Source organism: Rosa rugosa, chromosome 2 (assembly GCF_958449725.1).
Source record: "Rosa rugosa chromosome 2, drRosRugo1.1, whole genome shotgun sequence".
Lineage (NCBI taxonomy): Eukaryota > Viridiplantae > Streptophyta > Magnoliopsida > Rosales > Rosaceae > Rosa > Rosa rugosa.
In genome coordinates, this window is record NC_084821.1 from 64014363 (window position 1) to 64028833 (window position 14471).

Here is a 14471-nt window from a genome sequence, read left to right on the forward strand (position 1 = left end):
CCCATAGCAACATTCTAAGAACAGATGCAGGACAGACGACCCCCAAAAAGCCCAAACCTGACCCAAGTGTGAGAAAAATAGGGGAATTGGGCTAACCTAGGCCCAATTCTCTAGATTGCATCTCTGCAGCCCTTGAAGGCATAGGCCCAAGGCCCACTGCCCACACCCTACGCTCCTCACACCCAGTCGCCGAATCCGGCCCTTCCGAGAAGCCGCCCGCCACCGCCTAATCAGTCTAGCGGCCTCCCCAAGCAGGAGACCATGACAACCATCTCGCCTCCCACCAAAGCCTGTGCTAGCGACTACTTGTTGCACCAGGCTGGTTCTTCAAGCAAGAACCAGAAGCCTCAACCGGCGATCCGAACGCTGATCTCTAGCAGAAATTCTCCGACCTCGCTCCTCCTCTAGTCCCGAAACCGTGACTCTGATCTCCTCCTCGTCAAACCCGATCCCACCAAAGCAAAACGCCGGTCTCGTTTGCAAACCCACAACAAAGTCTGTACTTCGCCTCTTTCCTCCGGCCAAAATAGCCTCCGCTACGCACAAAGAAGAAGAAACCTTATCCTCTTACCGCTTGCAACGCCAGAGCGCCCTATTGCAGATCGGAGCCAAGAAGCGCCGCCGCACTGCTCACGAAACCTAGGTATAGGTTTCAGTTTCGCTCCGACTTTTCGGGAGCATAATTAGTATATTCAAGTCAGGTTTTTTTAATAACTCGTCATATTTAAAGAAGAGAATGGTTTAGAATTTCAAAGCTCTGACTGATTAAACAATCAGTGTGGGTTCTTCTTTGTTCTTTTTATTCTTCTTAATGTGGATAATATTGTTTTCGTGATCGCGTTTTAAAGATTATTTCTGTCACAAATTGATTCAAAAATTGTTTAGTCTCAGGAGTTTTGGTAAAATCTAACATTTTCGTGATGAATAATTTATTTATTTGATGGGTAGACGATCTTCAAATTGTTTAATCTTATTGTAGATATGATGTTTAAAAAAATGACCTGTAAAACATGAGAGAAACTTTGAAAAGGTGTGTAGAAATTGAGGCAGAGAAAATGCGAGACCATCTCGATACTCTGCAAGGGATTGAGAAGCTTTTTTGAATGGAACTGTGGTGGTTTTATACACGTACGAGAGGTCTCCTGTCTAATCATCACCGATAGAGGTGTTGAGACGCATTCTAAAGTCCAAAACTCCAAATATAAATGTTTTTCTTTGTTGCTCACTTTGGGGATAACTGAACAGTTTCTTAAGGGGATGTCATCTAATCAGAGACACTGAAAGTGGAGTTCTCCAAAATCCTTCGACCCATGACGAACAGTTGAGATTAGATTTTTTATGAACCTCTCCTTTGAGGTATTTTCACTATTTTGTAATAAAATAAAAAAATATGAACCAAATTAGTACTGTATTAAATAGAGGGTTGTTCATCACAAGAAATTATTCCATAACTATGATAAATGAGATTTCATACTGCATATGCATAACACTAAATATAGCTCTCAAGTTTATTCCTCTCACAATTAAGCCACACAAATTACATTTGCATACCAAAGAAGAAACCACTGAAGCAGTGATGAAACAGGGCAATCGTCTCCTATTCATCTCAATGAGACAATGGTATCATCATACATCTCCACCAACCGTAACCACTCTCTCATTCCACGAATCATCCCTTGGGGCCAGATTATTTCACTGCCGTCTAAACTCCTACTCTCCATATCATAATAAAACACCCTATCATCTCCTCTGAAGAACACAAACTTTCCTCTTGTGAGGATCCTATACAGAGCACGTCGCCCGAGTCCCATCACCGGAAAAGGAGCACGAATCGTCTCCTTCACCCACCGGTGATTCCGGGAGTCCCTCAAAACCCATAGCTCGATCTGCTGCTGTTGCTCAATGACATATAGTAGAGCCACACATCCACACACTTCCACTATTTTGTTGAACATGACAGCATTACAGCAACTGCAAGCCCTAGGCGGAGGAATCACTCTGAACTTCTCATCTTCAACATCAAATGCCACGATCACAGTTTCTGCTCTTTCAAACTCCATGATTCTAATCAATGATGTTTCATGTGGCACCGGGTTTGAAGTAGCACTCCTCCTTTGAGTCCAATATATAACCCCATCGACGCACACGCTAGAACTACTGTCAGCAAACGATCGGCTTTTCACATCGAAAGGGAGAGTATCGGTGACCTCATTGTCCTCTATGTGCCTCCATGAAGTATGTGAGCCCAGTGTGCAAATCTTGAACACGCATTTCTCGTTCGGAGTCTCTTCGACTTGGAGAACCTTGTAGTACTCGTTTGTCGCAGAAGTACAGAATCCAAAGTGGTATATATGATGGGCTCTTTGATTGGTAACATGAGGAAGATTGAAAAGCTCCCGACTACAAGGATTCAGAACATAAATGGAGTCGTGTTCCTCACTGGTCAAAGTGCCGTAGGCATTATGAACAAAGGTCAAGCCATTGGCACCCCTCATATGTGTTGTAAATGGAAATGGACCTGGGGATAACTCTATGGAGAAAAGATGGGTTGCCGGCGTTCGATTACTAATTCCCGTGGGGTGTGTTTGCACAGAGAAAAGGTGTTGCTGGTTTCTGTTTCCATCCCAGACGAAGAAGAGGAGGTGGGTTTGCTTGTTGAATTTCCTATAGGCTCTAACCAAGTCGAGGTTGCGGGTGAGAGATGACCAAGTCTTGCTTACGCACTTGAAGCGCATTAGGTCCTTAGCTGGTAGCCTTGCGAGTATTTGAGCATCTCTGACTTCAATTGGGATTATTTCAGCACCTCTGAGTTCAATAGGGAGCTCTGGATTTGGATCATCCTCCAGTTTTCTAGACTTGTTGCTTCTCAAATTGTAGGTGTGACGAGCCTAACAAAAAGAAATGAAAACAAGACAAAACATTACTGTTTTATTTAAGCAAGTGTTAATATATGTGCATTAATAACATATCTAGTGAGTCATCTAAAGAAATCTGAAGAAAAAAAAAATGAACACATATAATTAATAATATTGATCCAAACAGTCATCAAAAAAAAAAAATCATCTAACAAAAGAAAATTTAATTAAATCCAAACAGTAAATGTAAAGAACCAAAACAATCAAAAAAAAAATAATTTGAAGTGTTAAATAGATTACTCCTCTGCTATCACTCATTGCAACAACAAAAATAAAAAATAAAAATCATGGTAATAAAAGTAATCAAATAACCACAGGTATGGTACATTACTACATTGATCTCCGAAGAAGAGGCAACATATATTGTATGATGAGAAGTCTAATCCTCATGCACAAGTGCGGGTTCCTCTTAACTTATTGAAACAAAAAATTCAATATTTGATACCAAAAACAAATTCCTTACCATTAGTTTCAAGCAAATTTTGGATTGATTATGGAAACAAGAAGTGCACTTCAATGAAAGTGGTGGTCGATCTCGTGCTGGTTGAGGGAGGAAAGAGGACTTAAGAGATGCAAATGAGATTGAGGATGGGAACACACGAGGTTTGAGAGAAATGAGAGAAAGACACCGGCTAATCGATTGAGATTTTGAGAGAAAGTAAAGTTAGGATTTCGGAGATAGCAGATGAAATCATAGAGAAAACAAGATAAATTAAGATGTTCAAGTGAGATCTGAGAGTGAAAATATAAGGAGGTTGAGAAACACGAGATAAGTTTGTTGGCTAATGACTTAAAATTCTGTGACAGAGTGAAGTCAGGGTTCATCTGAACAAAGACAATATGGCTAAGAAAAGAAATGGGTAGGTGGGACGGTAATATACGAGAAAAACATGTTTGGTGAGCGGGTATACATTAGTGATTTAATGAAATTTTGGAAATAATCTAATAGAAAAATAATATGGATGCAATTAAAATTCGGTTGCAAGTATGGAAATGACAATTACATCTGAGAGTGACAATATAAGGAGGTCGAGAAACACGAGATAAGACGTTTGCTGTTTTGTCGGCTAACGACTTAAAATTCTGTGACAGAGTGAAGTCAGGGTTCATATGAACAAAGACAATATGGTTGAGAAAAGAAATGGATAGGTGGAACGGTAATATACGAGAAAAACGTGTCTGGTCAGAGGATATTAATTAGTGATTTAAGAAAATTTTAGAAATAATCTAACAGGAAAATAATATGGATGCAATTAAAATTCTGTAGCAAGTATGGAAATGATAAGTGCATAACTTTTTTCCTAATACGTATTTCTCTCCGTGCATTATCACTTAACATAAAATAAAATTATCAAAATTTGAGAATATATTTAGTTGTAACGTAAATCCTGAGTTGCCATGAATTGTCTTACATTGTTATTCATTAAATCAAATTCCATCATCTCTGCACAAAAGAGTTCCTTAATACAAACAAGAGTTGCAACCATTTTTCTGTATGCGCATCATTATGTTGAATGTGTTCTTTTTATTTGATGAATCATGAATGCGTAGATATGATACTCTCTCATATACCTCTACAAATCATTGAGAACATCAGACGTTGAAGAAACGAGTTAAGACGTTGGGGTTTTATCTTTCCGGTGGGTAGAGTCTTTTTTTTTTTTAACATTCAGTAAGTGTTTGTAAAACCAAAAGGAAACAAAATTTACCAAATTTTTTCTTTTGGCCGGGGACGAAGTAATAAAGAAACTCACGAGTGCTTTGAAGACTGTCAAAGGAGCATGAAACGGCGGATGTAGGTTGGGCCCGCGGCAGTAGACCACGGTTCTCAAAACACGGCACCATCCAATAAACAACTATTTAATTTCAATAATAAAAAAGTATGTAGGTGGGAACATGAAGCCGACTTTTCCCTATTTCACATTTTTCTTTTTGATTCTGTAAATTCGCAAAAAGAATAAAATCAATAAAAACAAAAAAAATCCCGGCCATTATAGTCAAATTAATCATATTAAAGTGAAACTTTGATTATTAAAAGTAAAACCTACTTAATAGGCTAAAGAATAAAGACGATCGAACTGGAATCTTTTTGTATAAAAAGCCACTCTCACTCTCAGTCGCTTGCTTCTGTCACTATAAGCTCAGTTCAGAGAGAGAGAGAGAGAGAGAAGCTGAGAGAGTATTTGGGCTTGAAGATGGGTCGGAGCTCCGCAACACCCAAATGGGTCTTACCGTTCATGCTTGTTCTTGGTTCTCTGGCTTCTCAAATCTCAGCTTTAGATGGTACGCTTTTTCTGGGTTTGAAAACCTTTACATCTCCATGATTTTTCAAGGTTGGTTTCATGATTACTTATTGTTCTGTGTTCGTTTGGTGCGTTTCTGTTTCTTCTCAACTTTTAAGATCTGATGAACAGTGCAGTCCAAACTTAGAATGCAAGATTGATTAGTATTCGAGGTTTGGATTTGATTTGCAATTTTGTGTTCCGGTTCTTCAAATTAAGCAACTATTTCTGTTTAGCGTAGAGATGTTTCTGCTGCATTTGGTGGAATTAGTGACGGTTTTCTGAGACCTCCACCACCATTGATTGGTTTCTTGAGATTCTGTTCCACAGTGGTCTCCAATACTTCTAATTTCTCTAAGTCACTCATTTGAGGTATTTGCCGAACACTTTATCGATACACTTTACGCTTTAGTTTTCTTTCGGAAGGGAAGTTTGGTCCCCTTTTGGTCTGGAATTCATGGGTCCTTGAAGATTTTAGATCAAAACTTTAGAGGCCTTGTTCTTTCTTCCTTGTTTTTATTGGCTCTAGCCTCCACTTTAGAGGTTCTTAGCTTAGTACTAACAAGAATTATGGACAAAGAAGAAAGTAAAAGTTTCTAGCTTATTATTAGTTTATTACCCAGTACCTACTAGGTAAATGACCAAACAGGACACAGTTCGCGCCAAATTTATTCCCTCTTTTTGCGCTAAATGTACAAAAGGACAATGTCCTTTCCGTAAAAGGAGACTGCCCCTAAATAATTTCTTCCTGTCCCGTAGAATATAGATCACTATCCCAATTGTGTTTGGGGGTAAAATTTCAACTTTTTGACTCTGATTGGGTCCACGTTTTTGCTTTTTAACTTTTTATGGTTAACATTATTGTTTTTCATTAAATGGGCTTCCTTATAAGTGAGCCCATGTGTGGATAAGGTTATCTCTGTCTTTAAGTGAGATAGGAAATTGGACCTTATGGGTTTGTGAAGAGTGGGATACTGGAGCACAGAATTAGAATATTTAGATAAAAGGCAAAAATTTCCAAAAAATCATATTTAATATATAATACAACACCTTGAGAATGACAGTGTTTCTCAACCTGTACTAGTAGTGTTATTATTATTATCTGTAAGGTGTATCGTTTGGTGGGTAGGATTTTTCCTACTGTCATATCTGTCAATCTGTCATGATAGAGAATACATACATATGTGTTTTTTGTTGTTTTTTTGCTTAAACATCTGACTTCCCCATGACTATTTTTTTGACCCTTAACCATGTATAGTTGGTAATTTAGAGGCCCCTTTTCGAGATGTGGAAAGGGCCAGAGTAATAGAATTTTCCAATCTTTGTAGGACCTTGAAATGACCATGACTTTGATGTATAGTTTGTTCATATTCTACTAGCATTCAATCACCAAAAGGCAATCAATTTACATTTTGGGGCCAGTATAGTACATATGTCATTGAATTTATAAAGAAAATACGGATTTGAAATTAGGGTTCAATGCACCGAAAAACACATTAAAGATGTTTTGAAGCTGTCGATGGTTCATTTCTTTATTTGGTTATGGATGTGTATATGAGTAACGTTGACATTGACATAGTTGAGTCCATAAGGTTTGAATTCGACCTAAAATTTGGTCCATGTGTTATTGCATATGGTCCATCTGTTTTCAGATTAGGTTGAAGTCTATATACATTGTCTTGTATCATGTTATTCGATGTGTAATAATCACTCTTACAGTATAGTAAAATCTGAATACTAAAACCAAATCGATCGATTGAGATTGTGACATCGACGTTGAACAATATAGTAGAAATCCGCATATACAAAAATTCGGCATTTTTGAGTAAATTTGAATTTCACCAAAATTGTTTGATCTAAAAATTCGTTAAGAAACTAAAATTTTATTTATTTATTTATTGCATCAGGACCACTACCAAACGGAGATTTTGAGGCAACTCCAACAGGCGGTTTCTCCAGTGACGCCATTGTAGACGGGCCCACAGGGATTCCCAGCTGGAAATCAAACGGCACCGTTGAGCTAGTCGAGTCCGGGCAAAAACAGGGTGGGATGATCCTCATCGTACCGCAAGGTAGACATGCAGTCCGGCTCGGAAACGACGCCGAAGTGAGCCAGGACATCAAGGTGGAGAAGGGGTCGATCTACTCCGTCACGTTCAGCGCGGCTCGCACGTGCGCGCAGCTGGAGTCGCTGAACGTGTCGGTGCTGCCCGCGTCGCAGACGATAGACCTGCAGACATTGTACAACGTGCAGGGGTGGGACCCTTACGCGTGGGCTTTTGAGGCTGAAGAGGATGATGTGAACCTAGTGTTTAGGAATCCGGGGATGGAGGACGACCCTACTTGTGGGCCCATCATTGATGACGTTGCTATCAAGAAGCTCTTTACCCCTGATAAGCCCAAAAGTAAGTTCCTTTTTTTACTTTTTCTTCCCGCGCTCGTTTGTCTTTTTGATCTTGGGATGATCCACTATGTGGCCCAGTAAACTACTCTCATGGTCAAAAGTCAACATTTTAGAAAAACTGCATGTTCCATTTGGGTAAGAGAGGTTGATAATATTGTTTGTTTGTTTTTTTGTGAGAATAATAATACTGTTTAAATTGTTTAGGTTTGAAAATGGGGTTTAGGTTGACAATTCAGTTCTCTCAAAAAAAAAAAGGTTGACAATTCAGTAAAAACAGAAAAGTTACTATTACGATTATGATAAAAATAATATGGTTTGGGAGACTAGAATATTTGTTTATGGATATATGACCGATTTGTAATCGGGTATGTTCTAGTCGTTAATGTGTCCTGTGCTTTAATATGTCGCAAAATGCACGACTTAATTGTCGACATTGACTAATGTTTTCTTGAAAACTTTTTTTGGGAAATTGTCAATATGAGTAGTTCGGAAGAAGTGAAAAAAAGAAAAAAAGAACTCATTTTCCAGTATTTGTTCTTACCCTAGGCCATGTTTGGTTGGTGGAAATCATTTCCTTTCCTTTGGGAAAGTGAATCCTGAGGGGGGGAGGAACCAATTTCCTCCACTTTTTCCTTTCCTTTGGGAAAGTGTTTCCCTTCCTTGGCTGTCCCAAACGCATAAGGAAAGTGTTTCCTTTCCCAATGCCCAGATTCTGGGAAACAAACATGGCCTAAGATGCATGTGAAGAACTGTCTTGTTAAATGGGACTTCTTTTAGTATACTGACTATTACTATCCCACAAGTAGAAGATTTACCATTTGATTTTATTTTACTAAATAGTTATTATTTGCCATGCTTTGTGCAGACAATGCAGTGGTTAATGGTGATTTTGAGGAAGGTCCATGGATGCTTGCAAACATCTCTTTAGGAGTGCTCCTTCCTACAAACCTCGATGAAGAAACATCGTCCTTACCGGGTTGGAATGTTGAATCCAACCGGGCTGTTCGTTACATCGACTCCTACCACTTCAGTGTGCCACAGGGCAAGAGAGCGATAGAATTGCTTTCTGGGAAGGAAGGCATAATTTCCCAAATGGTTGAAACTAAACCGAACAAGCCATATACCCTCACCTTCTCTTTAGGCCATGCCAATGACAAATGCAAGCAGCCTCTTGCTGTCATGGCCTTTGCCGGCGACCAAGCCCAAAATGTCCATTACACCCCTAATTCCAACAGCACATTCCAAAGTGCCAATGTGAATTTCACTGCCAAAGCTGAGAGGTCAAGGATTGCATTCTACAGTGTGTACTATAACACAAGGACTGATGATATGAGCTCACTGTGTGGACCTGTGGTTGATGATGTTAGGGTTTGGTTTTCAGGGTCAAGGAGAAATGGGCTTGGAGGGTTGGGCCTAAGGCTTGGGGTGGCTTTGTGGGTTTTTGTGTTGTTTTTGGTTTAGGTAGGGTGACTCTGGTTATAGGAGTTTATCATTTGGGTAACTTATGGTCTATAGTTATGGCATGGGAGTGTTGGCAAACAATAGTCCCAAGTCCTATGTTGTATGTGGTATTTGCTTTAATAGTTTTGCTATGAGAATGAGAATGTCTTTCTCCTTGTTCCAATTTTTGTACCATTTCAAACGGCAAATTCATGCTCTTTCCATCAACCAAATTAACGAATCACTTTCTTTCTGTCAACCAAATGAACGAGTCACTTTAATTTCAAAACTATGTTGACTAAATTAAGTAACTTCATAGACCTAGCAAGGAGAGAGCCATTTCATGATTTGACATAACTAAATGCTTAAATTCGTATCCTCGAGGTAATTATGATTGTTGTCCTCAAATACGACGAATGTAGCCAAGTGCCTAGATTAAGGTAAAAAAATATGCTTGTTGTAGGCTAATATCTTACCCCAAAAGATTATCCACCTTTCAACTTTTCATAATCGCACTTACCATCTCTCCAACATGAGCTTCCCCTAAATTGATGCCAGATACAAACTTTTCATGTTCCTTAGAGAAGCATCAGGATGCTATTAAACATTGAATTAAAGAGAATGTCACCAATTCATTACTAACTAGTAGTAAAAACAACCATAAGTCACATATAAATGTTGCTCAAGTTTATTTATATTTTATTCGGCAAAAAATATATATATATATATATTCTAATTTTTTATTGAAGGGGTATTGAAATGACGAAAATAACCCGGACAGACAGACGTCACGGGGGGCATGGGGGGCCTTCCAATTCTATATAAGGGTTAAGGAGAAGCGACCAGAAATTAGGAGAAGAAAGAGGCGGGGGGTCTATTTCCGCATTTCAAACACTCGTGAAGGGTCTCTCCCTCCTCTCTCTTCCCCTCCTCCTTCCCTCTCTTTGTTTTTTCCCTAATATGGAAGGCGAAGAGGGGCCCGCCGACGCAGCCATCGTCGCCGTCGCCGTCGCCACCGCCGACTCCACTCCACCGTCTCCGCCCAACGACTCCGATGTCTCGCCCGTTGGATCCCCCGATCACGGCGCGTCCTCCGAGATTCTACGGTTGCCGTCCGACGACGACCCCGATCAATCGGCCGGCGGTGCTCTCACCGAGGATCTTAAACAAAAGATTATCAAGCAGGCAAGATCCCTATTATCTCTGGATCTTGTAATAGCCTCGTGCTCTTTGTTGTGTTGTTGATTATGAACCCTAGAATTGCATTCTCTGTTCTAATTGCTTGAGTAGGTTTAGAATTCGTGAATTTATGTGCATATGCATGGTAAGGTGAAATTTAATTTAGTGCTTGTTTGAAATTACTTTTAAGGTAAAATCAAAAGAGCACAATGTGCTAGTTTAGGCTCTTGCTCAGCTTCTAACGTATATCAAGTAGAGCATAGAAATGGTGATGTCAAAGAGGTTAAGATTTGGTTAGAAAGCTAGGCTAAGGAGTTGTTTCAATAATGGTAAATTTTTCGTTAACATTTGTAAATCATGCTATATTAATTAAAGGTTCTGTGTAACACCTTTCCTTTTTTTGTGGTTTTGCAGGTGGAATATTACTTTAGTGATGAAAATTTGCCTAATGACAAATACATGTTGAGTTTGATTAAAAAGAACAAAGAAGGTTTTGGTGAGTACTTGGTGTATATGTTTGATTCGATCAAGTTATCGTATGACTTACTCTGTTCAGAACTGAAACTTGCATGTCTTTCTGTCTGATTTGTTCGCCCACATTAACTTGTAGCTTTCCTGTTTTTCCCCATATGACTCCTTAGTTGTTTTTCATGGAAATGTCCTTTTCCTAAGAAGTGATTGAGAAAATAGCAGAAAATACATTTTCGATGAAATGTAATTGCCTGGTGACTTGTGGGTTAATTTTTCTTTTTTCCTCTTGTTTCCAAAGGTGTTTAAGCAAATCCATTGTCTTATGTGTTACCCATAGCAGTATCTCTATGCCCGTGTTTCAGTTACTGCGTCGGTGTATTTGTTAATGTGTGTGAAATTTGGTTCTGTTTTTCGATTCATATGTGTGTTTTTAGGTGGTATGCAGGGGTGTATCGGCACAGTGCTGTAATCAGTGCACTTTGATCCGAAGTTCCCTGCAAGATCCAATCTCGGGGAAGATGGGCAGTTGTATTTCATGCAACCTGTTGAAATTTGCAATTATCATCTTCCCCAAATTTAACCCTTGTCTTCTCATCCCTTACCCAAGAAAGTGTTATGTCTGCCCTTCAAGTTTGTCCACATGTAGTTCCTAGTGGTCTCTGGTGGTATTTTATTTTCCTTTCTAATGTTGATTACTTAAGAAGTGGGCCAAATGGCTTCAGAACGCTTTGTCATTATGTGAAGTATTTTGTGTCATTAGAGCAATGCAAGAGGTCCAATTCACGCAGTTGAATGATCTAAGTAGCATTAGTATCTGGTGGATTCCTTCATTTGACAATCACCTGATTGTGACATGCACTTTTATGTCCCCCAATTCTTATGCACTTGGCTTATTCCACTTTCTAACTAGTCTGTCCTTGGTATAATTTGTTATCTACTAGGATATCGAGACAGTTGTATTTTGTAATGTCAATCATATAGATTTGCAATACTAGACTAGAGAAGACGAAAGTGATGAGTAAAGCAGGTACTTCTGACAGTTTGCCTTACCTGGGTGTTTTCCTGGTGCAGCTAGAATTAGCTGTGCTGAGCATCTTGGTTAGGATTGAATGACGCAAATGACTGCTGACTGATTCTTTCTCTATTCGTAGAATTCTTTTCAAGAGACTTTCTAGATATTTTTGATTGTGCCTTGTTTCTGGCTCAGTGTAATCTTATCTCTTAGACTTCTGTCTCCCTTCCTCCGTTCTCTGTGCTAGTGTGTGTGACATCTTTTTGTTACCACTAGCTATTGCCTTTGCCCTTTTCATTTCGTCATGATCTCTGTTTTTAAATGGAAGATTCACAAGCACATGACAGGGGCTTTTTACTTGCTTGAAGAGTCAACTCTGTAATATAAGATGTATTAATCTCTATCTTGAAAACTCTAAGGGTGCCGATGCTTAGAAGTGATGATAACCAAATTTGTTTGTTTGCATTTAATTACATTTAGGACTCATTGATCCAACCTGTTAGTAGAGAGATGTATGTTGTTTCATGTATTAATATGACAGTTCCCACTAATTTTTGGCTTATCTTATTGCAGTTCCTATTTCGGTTATTGCGTCCTTCAGAAAAATGAAAAAGCTTATTCGAAACAACTCGTTAATAGTGGCTGCTTTGAAGGACTCTTCCCTCCTTGTAACATTCTTCTTTTCTTCTCTTGTAAAGTGTTTGTGTTAATGGGATCTGAACATCCTAAATGACAAGTGTAAAATTGTCTTCTTGTAGGTTGTGAGTTCGAATGGGAAGAAGGTGAAACGACTTCATCCTCTACCATTACCTGAAACAAGGGATCCAAAGGTATTCTGGTGGAACTTGATATTCTAAATTATTTTATTTTTTCTTTTTAGGAAATCTGATCTGTTATAAGAGTTTTTTATAAATTTTTTATTTATTTATTTTTTAACATTTGGTTTGTGCATTGCAGTTCACTGTTTTGGTAGAGAATCTACCAACTGATCATTCAGTGGAGAACCTTAAGAAAATGTTTAGCGAAGCTGGAAAGTATGCTTTCTTTTTCTCATCCTGCTTTGTTTGATTCTGTCTTATTACTGTTTCTCCAATTTATAATTGTTGCATGCTTATTTTAAATTTCCAGTATAAAGGATATATGCATACTTGACCCAAGTGCCATAGAGGCATCTGCAAAAGGCGGCAAGGTTGAGAAGCCAATCAGTAATAAGGTATGGGCCATATAACGATTATCTGGTCTAACATAGAACTGCCTCTACATAATTATTTTTTGTTTTGTTTTCTTTTCTTATGATAATTTAAGCTTTTGTTCTTTTCTGCAGTTGCATGCTCTTGTAGAGTATGATACCGTGGAGGCTACTGAGAAAGCTGTAAGTAATTGGCTCTTTTCACCATCATTGCATTTGGCTCTATAGCTTGCATAATTGAGTTTTAGGTTACAGTTCTTTCCTGTTGATTTGGATCAGGTTGCTATTTTAAACAATGAGGAAGATTGGAGAAATGGCATGCGGGTGAAGCTTCTTAAGCAGATGGTAATTGGTTGTTTTGTACTTACCGTCTTCTCCATTCTTGGCTGCAAGGTGATTAATGGTGCTTTTATTTACTTCAGGGTAAGTACGGGCAGAGTGGACAGAGAAGACAATCCCGCAGGGGCTTTGATTTGGAGAAGAGTAGCATTAGTCGAACGTCTGAAACAGGGATCGAGGAGACTCATAATGCGAACGAACATCACAATTGTACACCTGACGAAGAGGTATTGGTGTTGAATTCTTCTTTGTGCAACAGGAATATATTTGACTATGAAATTAGTGAAGTTACCATAGAGGCGAAAAACTTGGAGAACAAAATATGGATGATACTGGTTTCTATACTTGGTGCATTGTAGGATGGAGGAGACCAAGTGCCCAAGGAGAAAACTGGGCACAGGGGTCGAAGTCGAGGGCAATCTGGTAGGCAGAAGTATCGTGGCCTCAATGGTTTTGGTATGTTGATTACTTTGAATCGGCTCCTTCCCTTTCCTAGACTCTTTCGTTTTTAATTCTAAATTGATACCGTCCTCTCCAGGCCACGGAACTACTTCATCTAGTCATCCAATTGAACCTTCAAAGCCACCACCTGGCCCTAGAATGCCTGATGGAACTAGGGGATTCACAATGGGACGGGGCCGGACTCCAGTGCCGAATCAGAGTTAACACGGGATTTGTTGTCAGATGAAGATGTATCTTTTGTTTAATTCCTTTACCACTGAGAACTGGTAATCCGAATTGTGAATACTCATGCTGGTGGAGTGTTTTGAATAGTCGTCCATGGATATCGGTAATTCCATCCAGATGTCAATAGATATCCGTTCTGTTTTGTGACTTGACACTCAGTGTTAAGGTGGAAAATGTAGACGCATCGATGGTGATCGGTCATGGATCTGTAGTAGTTGTCGTATAGACTTGATTGTCGCTAGTGAGACCACGATACAAAAGATGCACATTGTTCAATTGGGTTCACTCTGACTGTTCAAAACTAAGTAAATATAGCGTAGTATCTTTACTTGACCCATAATTGCATATGCTTTATCAATGGTAGGTCTGAGATTAAGACCCGCGACATAATTAGTACCAGACTACCAGCTAAGTAGCTAATGCAACTTATACCTACTTTATGTAGTTGTACAGCGAAATACACTATTAGAGTCTGGGACAGTTTACGATTTTTAATTTAATAAATAAAATTAGTTATAAATAAAAAAATTATGAAAATTTGTTCTAAGAAAAT

At 38.9% G+C, this 14471-nt stretch overlaps 3 protein-coding genes and 1 non-coding gene across 4 annotated transcripts; 3 read left to right on the plus strand and 1 right to left on the minus strand.

The window, feature by feature from the left end:
• Positions 1–1422: 1422 nt before the first annotated feature.
• Positions 1423–2804, minus strand: LOC133727999 (putative F-box protein At1g46840). The gene has a single exon (XM_062155418.1). It carries the CDS (start codon positions 2733–2735, stop codon positions 1602–1604), a length of 1134 nt encoding a protein of 377 aa, XP_062011402.1. The 5' UTR covers positions 2736–2804; the 3' UTR covers positions 1423–1601.
• Positions 2805–5020: 2216 nt separating this feature from the next.
• LOC133729271 (protein BIIDXI) lies at positions 5021–9225 on the plus strand. The gene is made up of 3 exons (XM_062156770.1): positions 5021–5198; positions 7105–7602; positions 8467–9225. Exons 1-3 carry the CDS (start codon positions 5111–5113, stop codon positions 9060–9062), a joined length of 1182 nt encoding a protein of 393 aa, XP_062012754.1. The 5' UTR covers positions 5021–5110; the 3' UTR covers positions 9063–9225.
• Positions 9226–9878: 653 nt separating this feature from the next.
• On the plus strand, positions 9879–14251 carry LOC133729272 (la-related protein 6A). The gene is made up of 11 exons (XM_062156771.1): positions 9879–10226; positions 10635–10716; positions 12277–12371; positions 12462–12533; positions 12661–12737; positions 12832–12916; positions 13028–13075; positions 13172–13237; positions 13315–13458; positions 13591–13687; positions 13770–14251. Exons 1-11 carry the CDS (start codon positions 10002–10004, stop codon positions 13895–13897), a joined length of 1119 nt encoding a protein of 372 aa, XP_062012755.1. The 5' UTR covers positions 9879–10001; the 3' UTR covers positions 13898–14251.
• Positions 11130–11269, plus strand: LOC133734962 (small nucleolar RNA snoR135). Its single transcript, XR_009858706.1, has one exon. It is a non-coding gene; the product is annotated as a small nucleolar RNA snoR135 (small nucleolar RNA).
• Positions 14252–14471: the final 220 nt, after the last annotated feature.